Source organism: Helianthus annuus, chromosome 10, assembly GCF_002127325.2.
Source record: "Helianthus annuus cultivar XRQ/B chromosome 10, HanXRQr2.0-SUNRISE, whole genome shotgun sequence".
Taxonomy (NCBI): Eukaryota; Viridiplantae; Streptophyta; class Magnoliopsida; order Asterales; family Asteraceae; genus Helianthus; species Helianthus annuus.
The window spans coordinates 59,961,715-59,986,177 of NC_035442.2; the positions used below are offsets into that span (position 1 = coordinate 59,961,715).

At 36.8% G+C, this 24,463-nt stretch overlaps 1 protein-coding gene across 1 annotated transcript; it reads left to right on the forward strand.

The window, feature by feature from the left end:
- Positions 1 to 17,680: 17,680 nt before the first annotated feature.
- On the forward strand, positions 17,681 to 18,604 carry LOC110882655. Its single transcript, XM_022130626.1, has one exon. It carries the CDS (start codon positions 17,681 to 17,683, stop codon positions 18,602 to 18,604), a length of 924 nt encoding a protein of 307 aa, XP_021986318.1.
- Positions 18,605 to 24,463: the final 5,859 nt, after the last annotated feature.

Sequence of the window (24,463 nt, forward strand, 5' to 3'; positions counted from 1 at the left end):
GTCAACTGGAAGTCAAGAAAAGAGCAATTATTATCAGAAATCAATCTTTCATCAAATCGATCAAAAACCTCAACAAAAGGAACCGCAAACTACTCATGGGAAAATGATTGAAGAAGCCAATAGGAAAGCTTATTATGGGATAATAGATCAAAGTGATGAGGTTGTTGCATAGGGGTTTAGCTGGGATAAGTATATACCTAGTGGAACTAAACCAGATGTGGCATTAGTTACCAGGATTCTGGATCAAAATGAGGATTGTCAGAAAAGGATTCTGATATTTCCAGATCTTGGAAGTGATGTTGATACGGATGATGAGGAAGAGTATCTTAACAAATGTAGAAAAAGCATTGATCCTGACAGTTTTAATTTTTTCTATGCAGATAAAGTTGAGATGCTGAATCAGAAGAAGATTGCTCGATTGCAGAGAGAGCTAGAAGCAGCAAAGCTACTCGCTGAGGAAAAGGCGAAGACTGAAGCTGTACAAACGAAAGATGAAGCAACTGCTGAGATTGCAATAGAGAAGATTGTTGAAGTAGAGAAAGTAGTGGAGAAAATTATTGAAATCGAGAAACTCGTGGAAGTTGAGAAAATAGTTGAAATTGAAAAGATTGTCAAAAAGATTGTTGAGGTCGAGAAACTTGTAGAAGTTGAAAAGACTGTCGAAGTCGAAAAGATAGTTGAAAAAGTGGTTGAAGTTACAAAGCCTTGTGAGAAATGTTCAGAAGCTTGCAAAGTTTTTGAAGAAAAAGATAAAAAGATTGCTGATTTAGAGACGATTAAGGAAGACTTACTGTCAGATGTGAAGTGTGTGAAAGAATCATACGATGTACTGAACAGGACAGTTGACAGTTTAAAAAGAACGAATGCAGAAATTGAAATGGCAAATGACAAGATGAGTGCAACTTTGATGACAAAGCAAGGTGTCATAAATGAGTACATTGAAGATTGTGCAAATTTGAAGAAGGAGTTGGAACTTGAGTGAATCGAGAGTGAAAGGATCAACCGATTACTTTTGAGTTATACTACTTGTGATTATCTGATTGATCGTGTTTATCCTACTGTCGCAGGTCTTGAAGCTTTCAAGAAGAAAGAAAAAGAAGAGGATACTGGTAAGAAACCAAGTGTCAAGTATAACAGATGTCCGCCTCCTATCTTTGAGAGTTATTCCCCCAGGAAACCAAATGAGGAACAAGTAGACAAGGCTCTAAACATCAAATTAAAGTCTGAAATCACTGATGAATTACCAGACAATATTGATGTCACATTCACAGCGTCTGACACTGATCATGAGTCCGAGTTAGTTAAGAAAGTTGTCGATCAGGTGTTGGATATGGATGAAGAGTCAAAGTCGGAGTCTAAGTCTGATAGTTCGAGTTCGTCTGATAAAAGTCTGAGTTCGCCGGTTAAGAGGATTTACAATAAAGAATTCCTGATATCAAAATCTAATTTGAATGACGAATCAATCAAAGTAGCATATACATTGAATGATGCAGACAAATTATATTCTGATGAGGAATTTCCAATAAGAAGTGTCAAAACTGAAATGATCAAACAGGTTTTCAAATTAACAGAAATTAATATTTCTGAAATTAAAGATGTAAATCTTACTGAAAAACCTAAAAAGTACACTGCAAGAGTTCAACAGAGATTGAACAAAAAAAAGGGTTACGGTTATGGTTCAGGTTATCGAAAGAAATCAAACCATAATGGTAATCTAAAAAAGAAAGGTCTTGGTTTCAATTCTTCAGAAAATTATAAAAATCAGAAAACTTATAAACCAAAAACAAAATTTGTTTCAGGAGGAAGTTCAGAGGATGAATAGAAGAAACCGTTCTGGAAACAGTCAAATCAAGAGTTTCTTGCTGAAGTAAAGAAGAATGTGAGAAAATCTGCTCAAAGAGTTGACAGAAGAACTTGTTTCAAATGCCAAGAAGTTGGACACATAGCTTGGAATTGTCCCAAGACCAACTACCAAAAACAGGGAGTTTCTTCTTACTCTGTTTTGAGGAAAACTTGTGTTGATAAGAAAGAACAATCTGTAAAAATTGTTAAAAAGTTTGAAAATTCTACTTCTGAGGAAGGAGAAAGTTCAAAAAGGTTTTACAAAAGAAGAGGTGATTTAAGTAAACAAAAATGGGTTGTTAAATCTGAGGGTAATTCTGACAATGAATCTGATTCCATAAAATCAGAGGAGTCATTGGTTGATAAACAGATTGTGAATTCCGTTCCAGTGGTGAACGATGAGAATTTTCCGTCACTGTCCAAGGAAAATTTGATGAAGAAAGTTGGAAAGGTAGAGATCTCAAATCAATTCTTTGCTGATAAAGGAGAATTTGATGTTGAGAAGGCTTTCAAGGGGAAAGTCAAACACATTTTTGGGAAGATGGTTGATAAGAAGGTAAAAGGTGCTAAAGAATTTTATAAATCAAAATGTTGGTGGGACAGATGTGTTCCAAAGTCACCCAAGGCTGGTGAGGCTTGGGTGGACATTATGTTTGAGTAAAACACCGGACTTGCCGGAGATCCCAAGTTGGTAATCGTGGATCAGGAATCGGCATCTTTCATGTTTAATTAGGATGATTTGAAAGTGTTTGAAATTGTTAAAATTTTACAGGATGAAGGACTATGCCGGAGCTTCCAGGTTGGTAAGCGAGGAGCAGGTATCGACATCTTTCTTGAGGAATTTACTACGGTAATGTCAATCATGCAAACGGTAAAAAAGGTTTGTTTATTTTTGTTTACTAGTGGTTAGAAGATTTGATTGTGCATAACTTGTGCATACGGTAAATCAAGGACATTAATTTGTACTTGCATTTTCCTACAAATGATTGAGAGACAAGATGATGAACCACATCCCCGAACTTAGTATTAATATACCTACAAGTGGTAAAATCAACCAAACTTATTTTCCGGAAAAATCATTTTGATTAAAACAAACTTAAGTGTTTTGAAATCTAAATGAGAAAATAGTTTGTTGATAGGGGGAGTTCTGATTGTTTATGCCAAGTGAATGGCGAATTGATGCGATTTGATATCGGTTGTCATGTTTCTGTACAGTCTGTTTTCAATTTTCGTTAATGTGTTTGCATTTTAGGGGGAATAGAAATATTTCAGAAAATCCAAAAACATTAGAAAGTTTGAAAAAGACAAAAACATGATAAAAATCCAAAAATGAGTTTGTTGTGAAAAAGAGGAAATGATAGTACATCAGCGGACTATCACAACATGCTAAAGAATTGGAAAGATTAAAAGTGATAAACAATCTTACTGTGGATGTGTCAGTAGATTTTTACACATTTAGTAAATTGTGAAGAGATATAAACCTAAATTTCAAACTTGCTTATTCTGTGGGTAACAACTTCTTGGATATATAGGTAACCCCTGAAATCTTGTTTGAAAGGTCCCTTATTCTGAGATACTAGGTCTTTATGCTCAGTGATATCTGGGGTATTATCCCGGGACTTCTTCTGTATGGAAGTACTGACCTAGTCCCCGGATAATACTTTCTGCAAATGCTTGAAAAAGCGCCGCCCTCAGCAAATTGATGAAACAATAAAATTGATAGTCATTGCTGTTGTAAAAAGATCCTCTAAAGGGGACCCACCAAAAGTCGAGCCGTCATCTCTCTGCTGAACGGAAGTTCTGACCTGAGCTCTCACGGTTTCGCACCTAACCCCTTACAGATATCATCTGTGGTATATTCACCTGTAAGACTGAATATTGGGATCTGGATACGGGAGTATATTCAAGTAGTGGGACACACGGATAAGTTTAAGTGCTTAAAACATTAATACCGTATCTCGGATCAGTTGAACTTTGTGTGAAAATTTAAATGGACCAGTATACTGACAATCTAGGTAAATTGTTTAAAACTTAAAATGAAATCAAGCTTAACGGTGTTGGTGATTTGTCTCATAAGCTGATATGATCCTCTTACGCAATCTCACAAAAATAATGTTTGTAAATATTTCTTTACTGCATTTTATTTCTCTTATGTAAAAAATCCAAAAAGATTTTCAGTGTGTTTTAGCATAAATTTTTGAAAAAGTCAAAAAGATTTTCGACAACTGATATTGAAAAGTTGATTTTCAAAATTCCGAGTGCTAATCATGATGAACAGATGGTTTGGGAGAGTGTGTTGTTTTGAAAATGAAAATGATATATCTTCAAGTGGTTCTTCAAAAATTAACATTGTAAAATCATTCTTTGAGTGTATAATATCTGCTAGTGACTCATTAGATTTTTACATGTTATCATCAGAAAATTTATTTTTGAGTAGAGGATGTGCAGGTTTCGAAGTGATAGAGAACCAGGTTCCGATACCTGAAGAATTTGTGATTTCAACATGCCAGACTGCGATCCCAGCATATCGAAAGGGGGAGTCTGAGGACATCCGATTAGAGATAGTTCGTGAGAAGTCTGTTGATGATGATGAAAAGAGAAGAGAAAGATTTGAGGATGCTTACACTATGAGATATTTCAGAGAGTGTTCAGACTGATAAAGACTGAATTCGTTGAAGACTCGTCAACATCTGAGGGGGAGTCTGTTGGTGCAGTCATCTGTCGTCTTCGTCTTATGTCGAGTCTCGGGTTCGTTGCGGTTTGGAACAAAGATTATGTCATCATCTTTGATGATGACATCATATGATGACATCATCATTGCATCACCTCACATGAGACAAAAGATGTTTGGTCCAATAAGATGTTGCCGTTTGAAAGAACCAATCATATGTTTGAGTGGCCGTTTGAATTAGTTGTAACCGTTTGGATAGTGACCGTTTGAAGATTGTAATTGATTTTGAGTTGGCCGTTTGAATAGTCATGTCCGTTTGAGAGGCCTTTAGTTTGAAAGTGTTGACCGTTTGAGCATGTTCAAACGGTAGGGTCTACTAGTATAAATAGCATTCAAACGGATTCATTTGTAACGGTCAGGCAAAGTGATACCGAAGTGCTGCCGGTATCTCCTCCCATTGTAAACACTGTTATTTGAATGTACAAGAGGATTAAAGTGTATTTCAAGCTGTTTTCAAGTTCGTTTCTTAGTTTCCGCCTCTGAAACGTACGAGAGCTCTTCCGAACGACTCATTCAGGTCGAAATCGATCCTACAGCGACTCCTGGAACCAAGTCTATACGGAATTCAACTTGTCGTTGCGGAGGTAGTCCTGGCAGGTCTTCGGGAAAAACATCAGGGAATTCCTTCACCACAGGAATGTCTTCGAGTTTCGGCTCCTCAGCCTTCTTATCTATAACGTGAGCTAGGAAAGCAACACATCCTTTCCTTAAGCACTTCTGTGCCTTAATGCAACTAATGATTCGCAGAGGCGCGTCTCGCTTTTCCCCATGTACGATGAGAGTTTCATCATTCGCCAAAGGGATGCGAATGATTTTCTCATGACAAATAACTTCAGCTTTGATCTTGGACAACCAGTCCATTCCGACCACTACATCGAAGCTACCCAATTGAATAGGTATGAGGTCGATGCTAAATCTTCGTTCACCAAGTTCTAGTGTGCAGCCTCTAACAACTTCGCCTGATTCAACAAGTTTACCATTGGCTAGTTCTATGGAGTAAGGAATATCCAATCTACTAGACTCTATCCCAAGCATACGTTTAAATTCCACGGACATGAAACTATAATCGGCACCAGTGTCAAATAATATGGATGCAAAGTGATTGTTAACGAGAAACGTACCGGTGACCACGTTAGGGTCCTCGCGTGCGTCCCTTGCTCCAATCACAAATGCTCGAGCCTGAGCGTTGTTTCTCTTCGGACAGTCTTTCATGAAATGTTGATTGCTTCCACAACTGAAGCATCCTTGGTTTCGCCCCAGCTTCATTCCCAATCCGGTTATCATTGCCATTTCCGTTTCCACCGTTGTTTCTATTACCAGCACCGTTGCGATTTCCATTTCCATTCCTGTTTCCTTTTCCCCAACAGTCTTCCGTTTGATGACCCAACCTACCACATTTGTCGCACCTTGGAATGCGACAAGCTCCTTCGTGATGATACCTGCATTTTTGGCATTTAGGCAGGGTGCCTTGGTACCCTTTGGCTGTAGTATCATTTGCTGCTGCAAGGGTTCTTGCCTCTTTAGGTGGGTTGGTGTCACGCTTCTTGTTGTTGAAACCCTTGTTGTTGCGAGTTGCTTGATTCAGATTCGAATGCTTTCTCTTCTTGTCACCGGACGACTTAGCATGCGTCTCGGTCTTCTCTGTTGGGTTCAACGATAACTTCTTCATACGAACACAATCTTCAGTAAGGCTGACAGCCAGAGTTACAGCCTCGGTGATTGTTTGAGGTTTGGCCGAAGTTACAATGCCGCAAAAGTCTGGGGCCAGTCCCCAAATGTAGCGTTCAACGCGCTTAAATTTGGGTGTCACCGTGTAGGGAAGCACTCTAGACAGATCGTGGAACCTTCGAGTATACCCATTAATGTCAGCACCTTCCATGGTCATGTGCCAGAACTCTGTTTCCAGTCTTTGGAGTTCAGCAAGGGAGCAATACTTTTCTCTCATTTTCTCTTTCTGTTCATCCCAAGTCATGCCATGCGCGGCATCATCGCCCAAAGTTTGGACTTTCAAGTTCCACCAAGTCAAAGCTTCATCAACAAACAACCCCGTAGAAAAAGTGACTTGTTGATCTGCAATGCACTTGCTCATGCGGATAGTGGCCTCTGTCTTCTCCGTCCAGCGTACAAACGCCACCGCACCTCCAGTGCCGTCGTAGTTCAGCGGTTTGCAATCGAGGAACTGCTTGAAAGTGCAGCCCTGAGCTGCGTTTCCTCCAGATGAGTCTCCATTACCATTTTGCCTAGCATTGCTTGGTCCTCCACTGTGTTCAGTACGGTTCTCCTCGTACTGGGCGATAGCTGCGGAGATCCTTTCTTCCAGTAGAGCGTTAAGCTCTTCAGCAGTTCTTGGCAGTGGGGGAGGAGGAGGTCGATCACGAGAGTTCACAACCCTTCTTGGTGCCATGTTCTGAAAGAACACAACACAATAAGGTTAGACATTTGTTTGATATCGTCCTACGAGACAGTAGTAGTGTATATATATATACACGCAGGCATATACCACATAAGTGACATCAAACAATCCGCGCAATGCATATATCAATTCATACAGCAACAAGCATGTATAATTAGGTAAACACCTTACTTCACATTGGCGGTTCTTGTCTGTATACCCTAAGTCATTACTCCAAAAGAGTATTTATTGGGAAGGGTGTTCAAATTGACCTTTTCTTGCACTGAAGGAGTCTATACGTGACAAGACTTGTTGTGGTTTCTATGCACTGAATTCCATAATTATGTATGCATACATAATTACGTAACTCCTTGCACAGTCCGCACAGTTCGTTTCATCTTCGTATCTCTTCCTTCAGATAGGTCGCTGTTTCCAGGAAAAGTCACATATTCATGTGACATTCTACTTCTAGTATATGTATATATCAATTATCACACATAATTGGAAGTAATTCTTAATCACAGACAAGTGCTACCCCAGTGCACCCTAAGTCTCGTAGTGTCTCTTCTTGACTCTTTATAACCAGTTTCAGGTAGTGATGTTGCGGGAAGTTTTATGCAATGAAAACTTTTTGAAAATTGTTTTCGTGAAAGGATCCTAGAGATTGTAGTCTAGACTCGAGAATGAATCCTGGTTCACTACAATCGCAGCTCTGATACCAATCTGTCACACCCCTTTCTTAGGCGGAAGCACGAGGTGTGATCATGAAAGGTTCTCATTGCATACGAAAGGTAAACATACTACATGCTTGTAAAAATAACTTCAAATACCAAACATTTCATAATTTTGAAAACATAAGTTTAGTGTTTAAATCACGAAATAGCATAAAACATTGTCTTGAAAGTTTACAAGTTTATTCAAAGATAAACATAAGCTACTTCCATGAGAAAGAGTAGGATCGTGCGCACATCCACTATTAGTTACCTGAAATACATGTGAGTTTTGGAAAAACGTCAACATAATGTCGGTGTGAATTCATGCAGTTCTTGTAATGAACGTTTGTATACTTTGTATGAAAAACATGGTATGTATCTTGTGAAATCTAGTATTCATTTATAAATCAAGTATTCATGTATGTATCAAGTTGTTAATGGGTTGCAAGGCCATTAACATGTGACACGACATAGGAAGCAACCAAACCGTAGGCATTTTTCTAGTTGGCATATTCTGAGACACAAAAGCACTGCTTGGTACTCGTTCTCACCAAGAGTGTGGCTGTCCGACACCCGTTAGATCTAACCTTTTGTTCTGTGGTCTAGGTATATTGTTGATTAATGGTGCTTATGGTACCCTATTCGTGACACGATTTCTCGTATCATGTATTGTTTCTCGTATCACTTCTCGTATCAATTCTCGTATCATTTCTTGTGTCATCATACCATTTATAAACATTGTAACATGTATTTCACCCCCGAAGTTATAAAACTGAAAACAGTTAAAAGAAAAGGGGGAGCATGAACTCACAACTTTGCGTTCCTGCGTCGTAAACTTCACCGGATTTGCTTATATAGCGTCGTGACCTAAACGTGTTTTATTAACGTTAGTCACTAGACTTGTATCGCACAAGTACAAGTCACTATCTTTTATGTTTTTGTTCTTGTGTTAAAAATAATTTATATTTTTAACTATGTGTCTCACTTATATTATTTTCTCAAATATAAGTATCTTGTATTTTTCACCCTAATTATGTATTTTGTCTAAATCTTCACTTCATGTTCATAACTTGTCCAAGTTATTTATTCTTTCAAGTAATATATTTTCATAAATATATTTTCTTGTATTCGTCTAAGTATGTTGTGTGTATATTTTGTATCTTCACTTCTTGCGAGTATTTAGTGTATTTTCAAGTCCTAATACACTATTACATGTAATACATACTACATACACTTAGCACAAAATTTTGTGATCAACAAATATATATATTTTTCAAAAAAAAAATATACATACTTAATATCAATTTTATTCTTGAAGAAATCATCATTTCTTAACACAAAAATTTGGGAAACCTTGGTAAATGCTTTTAGATACATTTTTAGGATATAAGTTTCTCAAAACTTATATTTTTCTAAGTGTCAAAATTTATAGAAATTTTGACAGAGTTTCCCCTAAAAATGGAGGTTTCCCCATGTTTTAAAAACATGTGTTTATTTCCTTTTAAATCATCAACAACATCAACAACACAATCAAGTCTTACCATAAGCCTAGATAATGTAAATCACACAACATCATGAACTTGAAGTTCTTGTAAAAATTTGTAGTAACTTACTAGTGTTTTTAGTAGGTCTTGTTACCCTTTAAAGTGTGGTTGATCTTTTAAAAACATCATTCTTAAAGAATTTAGATCTTTACAACTTATGATCATATTTTCTAAAAATGTTTCTTCTTGATTTTTTCTTGTAACATATATATTTCTATCCATGTTTAACCTCTAAAAACATGGTTGATTTCTTTAAGAACTTGTATTTTTAACTTGGTTTCTTGAAAAATCATTCTTGAAATCTTAGATTTACAAGTCTTATAACTCACTTTAATCATTATTTTACAAGTAAACATCATGTTCTTTCAAGTTCATACTTTATGTGTGGATAATCCATCTTCCTACAACATTTTCATCCTCTCATCTTGCTAGATTATGTTTTTAATCATGATCTAGCAAGATCATATGATGATCAACATCATTTTCACAAACAATCAACAATCATCAAGTATAACAACTCATATTCATCAAGATTTCTTCATATTTAAAGCTTATGTTCAAGTTCTTTTCTTGTGATTCTTAGCGTTCTTCAAGATTAACATCATGAACCTATTTTAACCACTTTCATATGATGAAAAATGAAGGGGTTCAAGTTCTTACCACTAGCACAAAGCTAGGGATGATCAAGAGGATAAATGAAGTGGATAAAAGCAAACGGTGAAGGTCCTTCAACTTCCGAAAGCTCCAGGCTTCTTTGTGCACCTTCTAACACCCTTGTGTGTTAAGAGAATGGATGAAGCAAAATCGAATGATGGTGGTAGTGTGGTGGATGGTTTCAGCCGAAGGTAAGGGAAAGGGGAAGAGAAGATGGTGTTGATGATATGAAGATGCAAATGAAAAGCTTAGACTTATGGTTATACTTATAATATGCCAACATAAGTTTGTCTAGTGTGTAATATGTCTCAAAAGGTTAGACAAGATCACTTAATTTAATCAAATAAAATCATGGTGGGGGCCACCTTATAAACGTATGGTTAGGGGGGGGGGTCTTGGTTAGGGGTTAACTAGATAGTTAGATCATAAGGTTAAAAACCAAGTGTCTAGTTAGTTATATTAGCTACTAGATATATTAGTGGGTGTTAAGGTGTCCGGGGATCGTAACTAGCTTAGAAATGATAAAACAATGTTTCTAATAATATTTTTGTGTTCCGGGTAATGTCCGGTTCTTTGGTTAGATACCGGTTCGCTTAAGTGCTATATTGCACCGTTTAGTGTCTTTTATGTTTCCTTTTGTAACCCTTTCAATTCCCAAATCTTGGGGAAGTATTCTGGATAATAAAACGTAAATTATGCATGATATTTCAGTGTCAGAGAGCTGATTATAGCTGAATTTGGTGAAATTCTGCACTTAAAGTGCGTTTCGGGTGCTTTTTAGTGCGTATTTTAGTCTCCGGAAAAAGTCTATATGTTAACCCTTGTATGTACTCTTGGGTTTTAGTGTATTCTTGATGTTGGACCTACACCTAGGCCCCAATTCTAGTGTCTGACTGCTTTCTGCAGAGTTGTTGGCATGTTATGTTTTACCGGTGAGTTTACTAGTATTCCTGACGCAAAGCTCTTGTTAATGCATAAAGCAATTCTTGTAGTATAAAACGTGCATGAATTCACTTGTATATCATGTATTCAAACAATGTTGACATTTAAGCACATAATTTCAGTCATTAAATAATAATCAAAGTGTACGGAAATTACCGGTTTGGTGCCAGTTGTCACACGTTTGGTCGTACGGTGGCGTTATTCGGTTAATTACGACGGAATTCGTATCGGACGCAAAAACGATCCAAATTAAGCGACGAATGGAATTTTATCATGCCAATCACTAAAATAAAATATTTTAATGATTACATAAATTTTTGGATGTCTGGATGTATTCAGAACGTAAGTTATGCGCGAAAATGCAAACTTATGCACTTTTTGACACTTTTAGTCCCTGAATGACTAAAAAGTTTATTTTAGCACACCGAACCCCTCAAAGACTATTTCTAAGCTATGTAAAGGATATTTAGAGTATGTTTAACTTATGGTCATGCTCCGGAATGTCCGTTACTGTACAATTTGGCATACTTTCATAGTTTGTCAAAATTAGTCCCTGTAAGCGAATAAACTTGATTTTGCCATACCAAAAGCCTTCAAAACTTATTTCTAAGTTATGTAAAGGTTATTTATGGTATGTTAAGCCCATGTCACTGTTCTGGAGTGTTTGTCATGTTAAACTGATTACGTTTACGCATCAGTCGCGTATAACCTTCCAGAAAGCGATTTAAAGCCCGAAATCGAACAAGAATTGATATGTGCAAATGATACACATATTTATACAAATCCCAAGTATGAAATACAATATTTCATTGATTTGGTCTTTGTTTGATGGTCACAGTGACACAGGTGTCACAGTCTCCCCTACTTTAGGAAATTTCGTCCCGAAATTTATTCGTAGGAGTCTGTCTGTGACGCTGTGTTAAATAACCACCAGAGATATGCAAGGCATAATCCAGTCATTTCCTTAACGGACATTCTTTAGAAACAAAAATGAATGGACGGAGTCATTTCCCTCAACGAGTATTCTTCAGAAGCGGAAATGAAGGAATAAACAAACGGAGATTCATTTCCTCAACGGACAATCTTCAGAAACGAAAATGAACAAACGGAGTCATTTTCAACGGGTGCTTCATCAGAAACGGAAATGAAAAGGATAAACAAACGGATATTCATTTCCTCAACGGACAATCTTCAGAACGTAAATGAACGGACGGAGTCATTTTCAACGGTTGCTTCCTCAGAAAAGGATAAACAAACGGATATTCATTTCCTCAACGGACAATCTTCAGAAACGAAAATGAACTGAAGGAGTCATTTTTCAACGGTTGCTTCCTCAGAAATGGAAATGAAAAGGATAAACAAACGGATATTCATTTCCTCAACGGACAATCTTCAGAAACGAAAATGAACTGACAGAGTCATTTTCAACAGTTGCTTCCTCAGAAACGGAAATGAAAAGGATAAACAAACAGATATTCATTTCCTCAACCGACAATCTTCAGAAACGAAAATGAACTGACAGAGTCATTTTCAACGGTTGCTTCCTCGGAAACGGAAATGAAAAGAGTTAATTCTAGATACATGACAAAACTTGCTGTGGTTTCTGTGCATTAAATTCCATAATGATGTACGCGTCCATAATTATGTAATTCCTTGCATAGTCTGCACAGTGCATTTCATAACGTGCAGGGGAAGAAAAATCAAATCTGTGATGAGTGTGACAAAACTACCATATGGTCCTTTTAATTAGATCGACAAATGATCTCTTTAATTAGACCACCAAGGAGTCCTTTCAGCTATATCATCACATGATATTCTTAATCAGATTTTTGGATCAATCTGTTTAACTAGACCACTTAAGGGGTCCAATTTATAGAATAGTATTTCATAACCCAAGGGACTTAACTACAACGTAGAAGTCCATTAAGGATTTAAGATAGTACCTTTGGATATCCTACTATGAATCCCTTATACGAAGATATGGAAGATTCTACGAGGATTTGGATAACAAAAATTCGGATCACACCAAAAACATAAAAAGGGAACACATAAGCACCTAATCACATAATTGATTAACTTGACCTTAATTTGTTATCTTTGGACACGGGTATTTAAAGCACACCAGGAATCCAATCCGTGGATTTCATTTGGCACTTTAATCATTTTCAAGAATCTATCTATGAAGATAGGAAAATCTTAATAGGAATAGTCTTTGTCCTTATTGAATCGTAATGCACGTATTGAATCATACAAAGAATTCAATTAAGGGCTCCGATGAATGATACCCATCCACAAGGATCTAATTATGAGGATAGAAAGATCCTACATGGATTTTGGAATTTGTGTAACGAGAGGTGTTCCGACACCTTGCACTAGGCGTGCTTAAGTCGATACACAAGGTAGAAAGTTCATGAGGTTGAGGCGCTAGATATGCCAAGGTGACATATGAAGCAGAATTTGAAGGTTTGAACAGCAGCAGGATTTGTAACATCTTTGCTTTGGATTGCAAAGCGGCACATGTTAACCAAATGTCCCCATCGTCCACTGTGGGTACATTTGAAACAGGGTATTTGATTCGGATGATGACGGGGGCATTGATTGTACCAAGGAGCAGTTCCCTTATACGGCTTCATCCCTGAGGCGAGTCATGATGATAGCTAAATCAACGGTCCTCTGGAGTACGACGCCTATCCGCTGGGTAATTGCAGCACCTGGTTCGGAAATTTGAGTGTTGTTGCGATGAAGAGGCATCTTGAAGATAATGGAAGGCATAGGAGGAAACAAGCGAAAGATGGTCAAAAGAGAATGACAACGCATGAAGATTGTGACCATTTGTTTGTTACCAAAGGCAAACAAATGAGACAGTGACTAATCAAAGTAAGTGGGTCAACATAATGTATCGCGAAGACATGCTCGCCTATAAGTGGACACTCACCCCAAGAGTTCCCAGGTAAGAATGACTAGTCCGATACTGCGGATTTGTACGAACACTCTAGCCTTAGACAGAAGACCCAGGGTACAGGCACCCACCCTTCCAGTTTGCACGTGTTCACATTAATGAGACCCAAACTTTGATGAGATCTTGAAAACTTTGAAGGTTCAAAACCTTATAATAAATCATCCTAGAACAGATGATTAGTTTTCAAGTAGATTCAAAATTTATGTTCTTGTTGTGGTTGTCACCTAAGGATAAGTGACGGTAATATTTTAAGATCTAAACGCAAGTAAACTCGCGTTAGGGTCCTAGGAAGGTTATAGACTAGGTCAAAGCATTACTAATAACCTATTTCCCTATAACCATTGGCTCTGATACCAATATTCTGTCACACCCCGACCACGTAAAACAACAAAACGTGGCAGAAACGTCGGGGAGTGTTGTAACAGAATCATTGTTTCACAACCATGGATCTAAACAGTTTCGTTTTATTGAATTAAATGATGTTACAATGTCTTAATCAACAAAGAAACATAACATAATTAACTAGTGTTGCATCTTTAAATGTCACTAAGGCCTCGTCCATTCCTATGTGAGCATACACCAATATCATCATCATATATCACCAACTATTGTACCTGAAACACATGTGAAAATACGTCAGCATAAAAATGCCGGCGAGTACATAGGTTTTGTATGAGTGTCAGATTCATGGCTCGTTTTACATGTTGCAATACTTATAAAAATCTTGTTTTGAAAAGTATAGTATTGCGACATAATTAACCAACTCAAATCAAGTTGGTTATAATTTATAAAATCTTGTAACCATGATTCCTAACTCCAAAACATTTGTTTAATTAAACCCAAATTTGAAAATCATTTTTGAAATAAAAACTCGAATAGTATATATATACATCGTTTGAAAAACCTTGTAGTGTAACTTTGTTTTGATAACCTTGCCCAAGTGATCTAGATAACGCAACGATATATAATGTGTTAAAAGCACTTATATATAGGAAGTACCAGCGACGTATCCACCATGCTTTTAGCACATTACACCCGCCCCGTTACCTAATCACTTCCCTAACCCAACGGTTCAAACAAATTTCAAACGGTTCATGTCAAGCAACAGATACAAATGGTTCACACGGTTCAACAGTTACAAACGGTTCACATAATTCAACGGTTACAACGGTTCACATAGTCAAATAGTTACAAACGGTTCAAAATGTAATTCTAAGTGTCCATATGCTGGATGAGCATATGCAGCAAAATGTAATGTAAAACAATGTACTAAGTATGCACACAATGGACATACATAGCAAAAACATAATGAAATCATGTACTAATAGTGTACTAATGAACTTAGAAAGTATATGATATGAAAACATGAAAAACATGAAAGTAACAAGTAGGCACATGTGTTTCACCCCAAAACAGTTTGAAAACAGTAAAAGAGGTGGCTATGTACTCACTTGAGGGTGCTTAGATGTCTTAACAACAACCAAGTAAAGCTAGAGGGATCACGGAAATCAAACGACACCTAATATAGGTAACTATGTAAATAACCGGACCTAAATCGGGAGATCGGATAGAATGAGGTTTGTAAACCAAATGAGTAAAGGAACTCATGTAATATGGTTTAACAAAGCCTACATTCTAAAAGGAAACCTAACCTAAGTGCTTACGACCCATTTCGACCCGTTTAGGTAGCTTACGCTACTTTAACGCGTCATTCGCGTAAAACACGTTTGGAATGCCTAACTAGTCCTATGACAAGTATTATATGCCATAACATATATAATAATGTTGACTAATCAGTTTAGATGTCAAAATTTATGTTACATATGCTTAAAATGAATTTATGCGTAAAAAGGGCATTTTGGTAGTTTCCCTAAAGCATATAAACTACCTATCATACAACTAATTAAACAACGTGACCATAAGGTATAACCTCGGAAGGTTATTCCCTATACAACTATGGTCACCTAATGTGTGTGGTCGGATCCTAATGATTGACCAAACGGGTCGGGTTCGAAAGTATAAGCGATTATTTAGATCGCTTACCTTACGACCCTATATAAGCACTAAATCTAAAAGTGACGAGTTAAACATGTAAAAATATGTTTAACAAATTTAGAAAACATGTTTGGTATCAAAACAAACGGTTTTGATACCTAAAAGTAGTTTGGTTACAAAATACGCGAGAATACGCATTTTGGCCAAAACTACGACTTGTCAGTGAGCCAAGATAATGTGGTAATCAGTAGGTATAGTCACTAGGGACTATAACCATCGTGATTACGCTCACGTTATGAAGTTCAAACGAACTTCGCATTGACCATGAACTGGTTAATGCAGAAAGTCAAACGGAGTTTGACTTTAACGCTAAAAACGAAAGGAAAGAACGAAAGAATACTTACAGAAGGTCCCCGCAAGATTGATTTTCCAAGTATTTCTCAGGTATGAAGTGTTTTACAGTTCAACTTAGAGAAAATCTCAGAAATCAAGTGGGTTTTGAGCAAGACATGGGGGGTATTTATAGATGTAGTAGAACCGTTAAGATCGTTCCTCGTTATCCGAGATTCAATCACAGCCGTACACATCGTGCCCATCGTTTTACAAAACCACGGGAGCCCCTAGATTAAGCCCATTGTTTGCTAGAAACCATTTGCAAGTGGGTTACAAGGGTATAACAGCTGTAAACAGTTGTTTAAACAGTTTTTGCATATCTGGGAGGGCCACACGGCGCGCGTAGCATATGTACAAACCTTACGCGGCTCGCCTGGGTGTTCTGATCAGCAAACAACTTTGCAGAAATGACAGTTTCAGTCCCTGTTAGTGTTTAAAGCCATTTCTGACACTTCTAAGGCCCGTTAAGCCAACTTTAAGGCCCTAAAATGATGTTTAAACATTGTGGACATGAAACATGCTCAAAAATATGTCGGATGTCGGTTCGTTTGTTCGTACGATCGCGATGTTTGCTTACTTACGACGAAATGCGCACAAGCGCGAAAAACGATCCAAATTGCGCGACGAATAGATTTTTATCATGCCAAACACTAAAACAAAATATTTTAATGCTTACATAAATTTTTGGATGTCGGGATATTTTCAGAACGTAAGATATGCACGAAAATGCAAACTTATGCACTTTTTGACGCTTTTAGTCCCTGAATGAGCATAAAGTTTATTTTTGCGCACCAAACACCTCAAAGCCTATTTCTAAGCTATGTAAAGGATATTTAGGGCATATTTAACTTATGATCAAGTTCCGGATTGTTCGTTACAGTATAAATTGGCATACTTTCGTAGTTTGTCGAATTTAGTTCCTGTAAGCGAACAAACTTGATTTCGGCATACCAAACCATCCAAAACTTATTTCTAAGTTATGTAAAGGATAATTAAGTATGTTAAGCCTATGTCACTATTCCGAAGTGTTTGTTGCATTAAACTGGTTATATTTACGCATCCGATCGCGTATAACCTTCCAGAAAACGATTTAAAGCCCGGAATCGAACAAGAATTGATATGTGCAAATGATACACATATTTTTACAAATCCCAAGTATGAAACACAATATTTCATTGGTTTGGTCTTTGTTTGACGGTCACAGTGACACAGGTGTCACATTAATTTAAAACATTTTATCTTAAAAACAATAAATTTTTAAATAGTAAAGGAATTTATAACACAAACCATTAACTTGGTTTGTATTCACTCATCCAGAAATAATACAAAAGTTTATTTTTCAAACAACACTTATCTCAAAACAAGATCCACAACACTATATATTCTAAATACAAGAACAAGACCTATGAACGAGATTTTACCAGATTAAAGTTTTCACAATACAATGATGTTACAAACTCATAACGATTTGGTAAATCTAACTTGTTTGATTTTCACTATAGCTATACTTTCAAGATGCCTCCTAGACGCGATCAAACTGAGAATGCTGCTCTCGCAGCCACAATCATTCAGCAGATGACTGTTGTGCTTCCGAACCTCATTACTCAGATAAACCAGGCAAATCACAATAACAATAATAACAATGCTCAGTGTGAATTCAAAACGTTCAATTCAGCTAAGCCATCGAAAGTTTTTGGGTCTGAGGGAGCAACTGCGCTCCTACAATGGTTTGAAAGTACAGATAGCACATTCTGCCATGTTCAGTGTCCCAATGAGCGCAAGGTAGATTTCGCCTCGAGTGTCTTTCAAAGGAGAGCACTCACTTGGTGGAATGGTATTATGAGAGACCGAGGTGCCGATATGGCAATTTCACTGACGTGGGAAGAATTTAAGGATCTTATGAAGAAAGAATTCTGCCCACGAAGTGAAATAAGGGCACTTGAAAACGAGTTCTACTATCTAAAACAAGATAATGGGGAAAACCGTGCCTACACTGACCGATTTGAACATTTAAGCCTACTTTGCCCCACTATGGTCACACCTTTGGATCGGGCCATTGAGAAATATATTGATGGCCTACCTGATCTTGTCCAAGACATTGTCACTGGCAGCCAACATGCAACGCTTAGGGAGGCTAAGGAATTAGCCGCTATTTTAACCGACTCCCAGGTTAGAAAAGGTAAACTATTTCGAAAAGGAGACAAGAAACAAAACACTGAATCTGTTAACGAGAATTCGAAAAGAACAAAGGCCGAATCTTCTAAAAATTATAAGAAGCGCAAGGCTTCAAAAAATTTTGCAATTCCTGCACCAGTTCCACTAAACTCAGTACCCTTCAAGGGATTTTATCATGGAAAGCAACCTCGGTGCAATCAATGTAACTATCATCACGCGTCAAATTCTCCTTATCACCAGTGTACAATCTGTGGTCTATTTTGACATCTAGCTGTGACCTGTCGTATCCAGTATCGAGCAGCTCCTACTCAGACTCTCCCTAGAGCATGTTTCAATTGTGGTGATTTAAATCATTTCAAGCGAAATTGCCCCAAGCTTGCCAATGCTAATGGATGAGTGTTCAACGTCAATGAGGCTCAAGCTAATGATCAAGCACTTATGATCATTTGAACCTCTATATTTTTTTCTGTTTATTTTCGAAAACGATGTACATATTTCGACTATGTTTGTAATGACAATATGAATTTCAAGAAGCTTATTTTATCCTTGTTATTCATCTTCCAGTTTCAAACTCTAATGTGATTACACTATGTGTGATTACAATTACATGCTGATTTTAAGGATTCTGTTCTTTAGGAACTAAATCTTATAATTTAGCATAATATGATTGCACTCCGGTGCATTCGTACGAATTTGGTAACACAATCGCTACAAATGCTATGAACAATACTATTTTGTGATCATAACTTTACATACATGATTTATTTATCTAATATGTATAGTACATGATTATAAATACAATTTGCTTCGTATGTTGATTTAACGTAGTTAGTACATTATTTTCAAATACATTTGCATAGTGTGTTAACTTAGCATACCTAGCGCATGATTTGAAGACATTTTCTCGATTTGCTTACTATAGGATGACAATGTATTACTAGTATATGTTGCACTCTACCTGTTTGGTTAGTACGAAACATATATAAACATTTGTACTAGGATAAAATACCTACTACTAAATTTGTTATATGCAAAACAAGTAGTGCTATCATTGCTAGTATAAAACACGATTCAATTTGACAGAAGTTATGTTGTGACGATGTTTATTTGATTTAGACGATAGTTCGACCTTATTATTTGTTTACCCTCGCTTAACAAGAGGAGCTATGTGGACCATGCGACGAAACAAGTAATTATGGGTGCACACTTGATTATGAGATTTGACGCATGAGAATCATAGTAAGTCTTGTTACGTATGGTGGCATAAAATCTAGAGTGATTAAGGTAACGGGAGAAGTATGATGCGATAAGAACACGGTGGATACGCCGATGGTACTTCCTATATATAAGTGTTCTTATTGTGTTATTCTTCAGAACGTTGCTGAGATCACTTGGTGATTTTATGTTATCTTGGACCATTATGTGATTATGTGCTTATTTGTTATTTGTGTGGTTATTTACAATAAACAAAAACAAGTACATTCATTAACTCAAATCGAGCCGGCCGGGAGTATATTTGTCACACCCCGACCACGTAAAACAACAAAACTTGGCGGAAACGTCGAGGAGTGTTGTAACAGAATCATTGTTTCACAACCATGGATTAAACAAATTTCGTTTAATTGAATTAAATGAGTTACAATGTCTTAACAATAAAGAAACATAACAAAAATTAACTAGTCTTGCATCTTTTAATGTCACTAAGGTCTCGTCCAATCCTATGTGAGCATGCATCAATATCATCATCAAATATCATCAACTATTGTACCTGAAACACATGTGAAAATACGTCAGCATAAAAATGCCGGCGAGTACATAGGTTTTATGAAAAACAGGATCCATGACTTAGGTTTAAGAAAATGTTTAACCAAAAACTTGTCATGAATCCAGTTTAAGTGTTTGCTTTTATAAAACGTTTGAAAATCGATGATAGATATGTATAGTTAAAAGAATGATGTAAGGTTAAATGAATAACCAAGTAAAAATGAGTTTGTATAAAACAAACTGTTTTGTAAAACAATGTCTTGTGAAAAATATGTTATTTGTGTAAAAATGTATAAATCCAAATGAATGATTTAAATAACGCTACGCCATGTAATATAATACAAGCACTTATATATAGGAAGTACCAGCGGCGTATCCACCATGCTTGTATCACATTACACACGTCTCGTTACTCAAATCACTTACCCACATAAACCACCAATGTAAATTGCCCATGTCTAAAGCGTTGTCAAATGTCAATCAAGTATTGTGTAAACAAAATGTCATGTATGGCAAGTGAAATATGTAACAACCAAACCATAGGTAAGAATGCACAAACAATGTACTAAGTATGCGACGGATGGACATACATAGCATGATACCAAGTATAAGATGTCTTGTAAAACGATGTACTAAGTATGATGAACATACATAGCATGAAATGTTATGTAAAACGATGTACTAAGTATGCACACAATGGGCATACATAGCATGTGATGTAAAATGTACTAAGTATGATGAACATACATAGCATGAAATGTTATGTAAAACGATGTACTAAGTATGCACACAATGGGCATACATAGCAAAAACATAATGAAATCATGTACTAATAGTGTACTAATGAACATAGCAAGTATATGATATAAAAGCATGAAATCATGAAAGTAACAAGTAGGCACATATGTTTCACCCCAAAATGTTTGAAAAACAGTAAAAGAGGGGTCTATGTACTCACTTGAGGGTACTTAGAAGTCTTAGGATAACCACCAAGCAAAGCTAGAAGATCACGGAATCAAACGACACCTATATAGGTATCTACATTAATAAACGGACCTATCGGAGGATCGGGTAGTACAAGGGTTCGTAAACCAAATAAGTATGGGAACTTATGTAATATGGTTTAACAAAGCCTACGTACTAAAACGAAACCTATCCTAAGTGCTTTTGACCCATTACGACCCGTTTAGGTAGCTTTCGCCACTTTAACGCGTCGTTTGCGTAAAACGCGTTTGGAATGCCTAACTAGTCCTATGACAAGCAAGATATGCCTTAACATGTTTAATATTGTTGTTAAATCAGTTTAGATGTCAAAAATTTTGTTACATAGACTTAAAATGAATTTATGCGTAAAAAGGGCATTTTGGTAATTTACCTAAGGCATATAAACTACCTATCATATAACTAACTAAACGTCGTGACCATAAGGTATAACCTCGGAAGGTTATTCCCTATACAACTATGGTCACCTAATGTGTTTGGTCGGATCCTAAAGATCGACCAATGGGTCGGGTTCGTAAGCATAAACGATTGATTAGATCGCTTACCTTTACGACCCTAAACAAGCACAAATCTAAAAGCGACGAGCTAAACATGCTAGAACATGTTTAGTAAAGTTAGAAAACAGGTTTGTTATTAAAACAAACGGTTTTAATACCCTAGAGTAGTTTGGTTACAAAATACGCGAGAAAACGCATTTTGGCCGAAACTACGACTCGTCACTGAGCCTAGATAACGTGGTAATCAGTAGGTATAGTTACTAGGGACTATAACCATCGTGATTAAGCTCACGTTATGAAGTTCAAACGAACTTCGCATTGACCATAAACTGGTTAATGCAGAAAGTCAAACGCAGTTTGACTTTAACGCTAAAACGAATGAAAAACGCGAAAGAATACTTACAGAAGGTCCCCGCAAGATTCGAACCCGATTCACTCTTAGGTAGGAAGCATATACTTCCACTTAGAGAGTGTAGAATCAGATTCAAATGTGAGGAAGAATGAAATGGGTGAGGGGTATTTATAGATTTCCTTGAACCGTTAAGATCGTTCGTCGAAAAACGTGATCTGATCTAGACCTTACATGTGGGCACATGGTTTTCAAAAACCATGGGAGCCCCTAATGTGGACTATGTTCATTGAATACCATCCCATGGTTTTGCAAAACCATGGGTGAAAACCATTAACACTTCAAAATGGACTAGGTTCATTGAATCTGCTAGAAATTTCAAAAATGGTCCCTACACTTGTAAAACTTGATTTTTTTGGGCACTTTTAAACCCCTTTAACCTCATTTCAAGGCTCTAAAATGATATTAAAGTATAGGGAACTTAAAATATGCTCAAAGACATCACGGATGTCGGTTCGTTTGGTCGTACGGTTGCGTTATTCGCTTAATTACGACGGGAGTCGTAACGAACGCAAAAACGATCCAAATTAAGCGACGAATGGAATTTATCATATACCAAAAACTAAAATAAAATATTTTAATGCTTACATAAATTTTTGGAAGTCCGGAAGTATTCAGAACGTAAAAATGCGCGAAAATGCAAACTTATGCACTTTTTGACGCTTTTAGTCCCGGAATGAGCATAAAGTTTATTTTTGCGCACCAAACACCTCAAAGCCTATTTCTAAGCTATGTAAAGAATATTTAGGGCATACTTAACTTATGATCAAGTTCCGGAAGGTCTGTTACAGTACAAATTGACATACTTTCGCAGTTTGTCGAATTTAGTCCCTGTAAGCGAATAAACTTGATTTCGGCATACCAAACCATCCAAGACTTATTTCTAAGTTATGTAATGGTTATTTAAGGTATGTTAAGCCTATTTCACTGTTCCGGAGTGTTTGTTGCATTAAACTGGTTATATTTACGCATCAGATCGTGTATAACCTTCCAGAAAACGATTTAAAGCCCGAAATCGAACAAGAATTGATACGTGCAAAAGATACACATATTTATACAGATCCCAAGTATGAAATACAATATTTCATTGGCTTGGTATTTGTTTGATGGTGGTGGTGACACAGGTGTCACAATATTATGGGGTTAAAGATGACGATCTTGATGCCATAGGTATGTTGACCCGTTTCCTATGCATGAGATGCTCATGGTGCATTGGATGTACCTCGTGGGGCGTTAGAAACCGTGTACAGAATGTACACACCTTTGTTTGCTAGGAATTTCACTAAGACCTTAGTATAACATAGTGCCATACCCAAACAATTTTTGAACACTGGTCAACTTTTTCTTTAAAATTCACAAGTTTCAAAGGGTTAAATACCTTGAGATACTTTGAATATCTCAAATCACATTTTGAATCCCTTAAAATTTCCAACACCAAATGATGCTCCACATATTTGGGATCTAGCAATTTTCTTATTCATCAGTTGTTTCAATTACACTCTACGGTCTCCTTCGAATAAATTTCGGGACGAAATTTCCTAAAGTAGGGGAGACTATGACACTTATGCTTCGTAAACACCACACGATGTAGGAAAATATCTTTTATAAAAGAAATAATGTGTTTTGGTCTCAAAATTTGTTTATTTGAGTTTGACAATTTCACGTTTGCCTTAAATCGCTTTCTAGAAAGTTAAACGCGAACTGATACGTAAACGTAACCAGTTTAATTGAGACAAACACTCCGGAACAGTGACATAGGCTTAACATACCTTAAATAACTTTTATATAACTTAGAAATAAGTTTTGAAGGCTTTGGTGTGTCAAAAACAGGTTACTTCGATCACAGGAACTATTTGCGTCAAACTGCAAAAGTCTTCTGATTCGTACCGTAACGAACATTCCGGAACTTGATCATAAATACCCTAAATATCCTTTACATAGCTTAGAAATAGGCTTTGAGGGGTTCGGTATGCGAAAATAAACTTTTTGATCAAACAGGGACTAAAAGTGTCAAAAGTGCATAAGTTTGCATTTACACGCATATCTTATGTCACACCCCCAAAAATCCACACGCGGAGTACCACCGCTTGGAGGCGTGACATGACCAGGATCAAGCCACCAATCATATTGAACATAGCATTTAATAATTAAAGTAGTTCATAACAATCCAACTCAATACAATTGATGTTCAAACCAAACGTAATATTAGTAGCGGAAGCATAATATGAAAACCCAATGTATGTAATAAGTTCAAGTGTTATAAAGTTTAACATGGCATCCACGATCCATGCTCCACAACGACCTGCTCCTCCCTGTGCAAGCTCCATATGTACCCAAGGTCCTGCAAGGCATGCAGCAGAGAGTCAACAACTAGTTGAGCGAGTTCACAGAAAGTAAGTACGTAATGGTAATTCGTATGTTCATTAATGGGGGCTTCCCATGTATGTATGT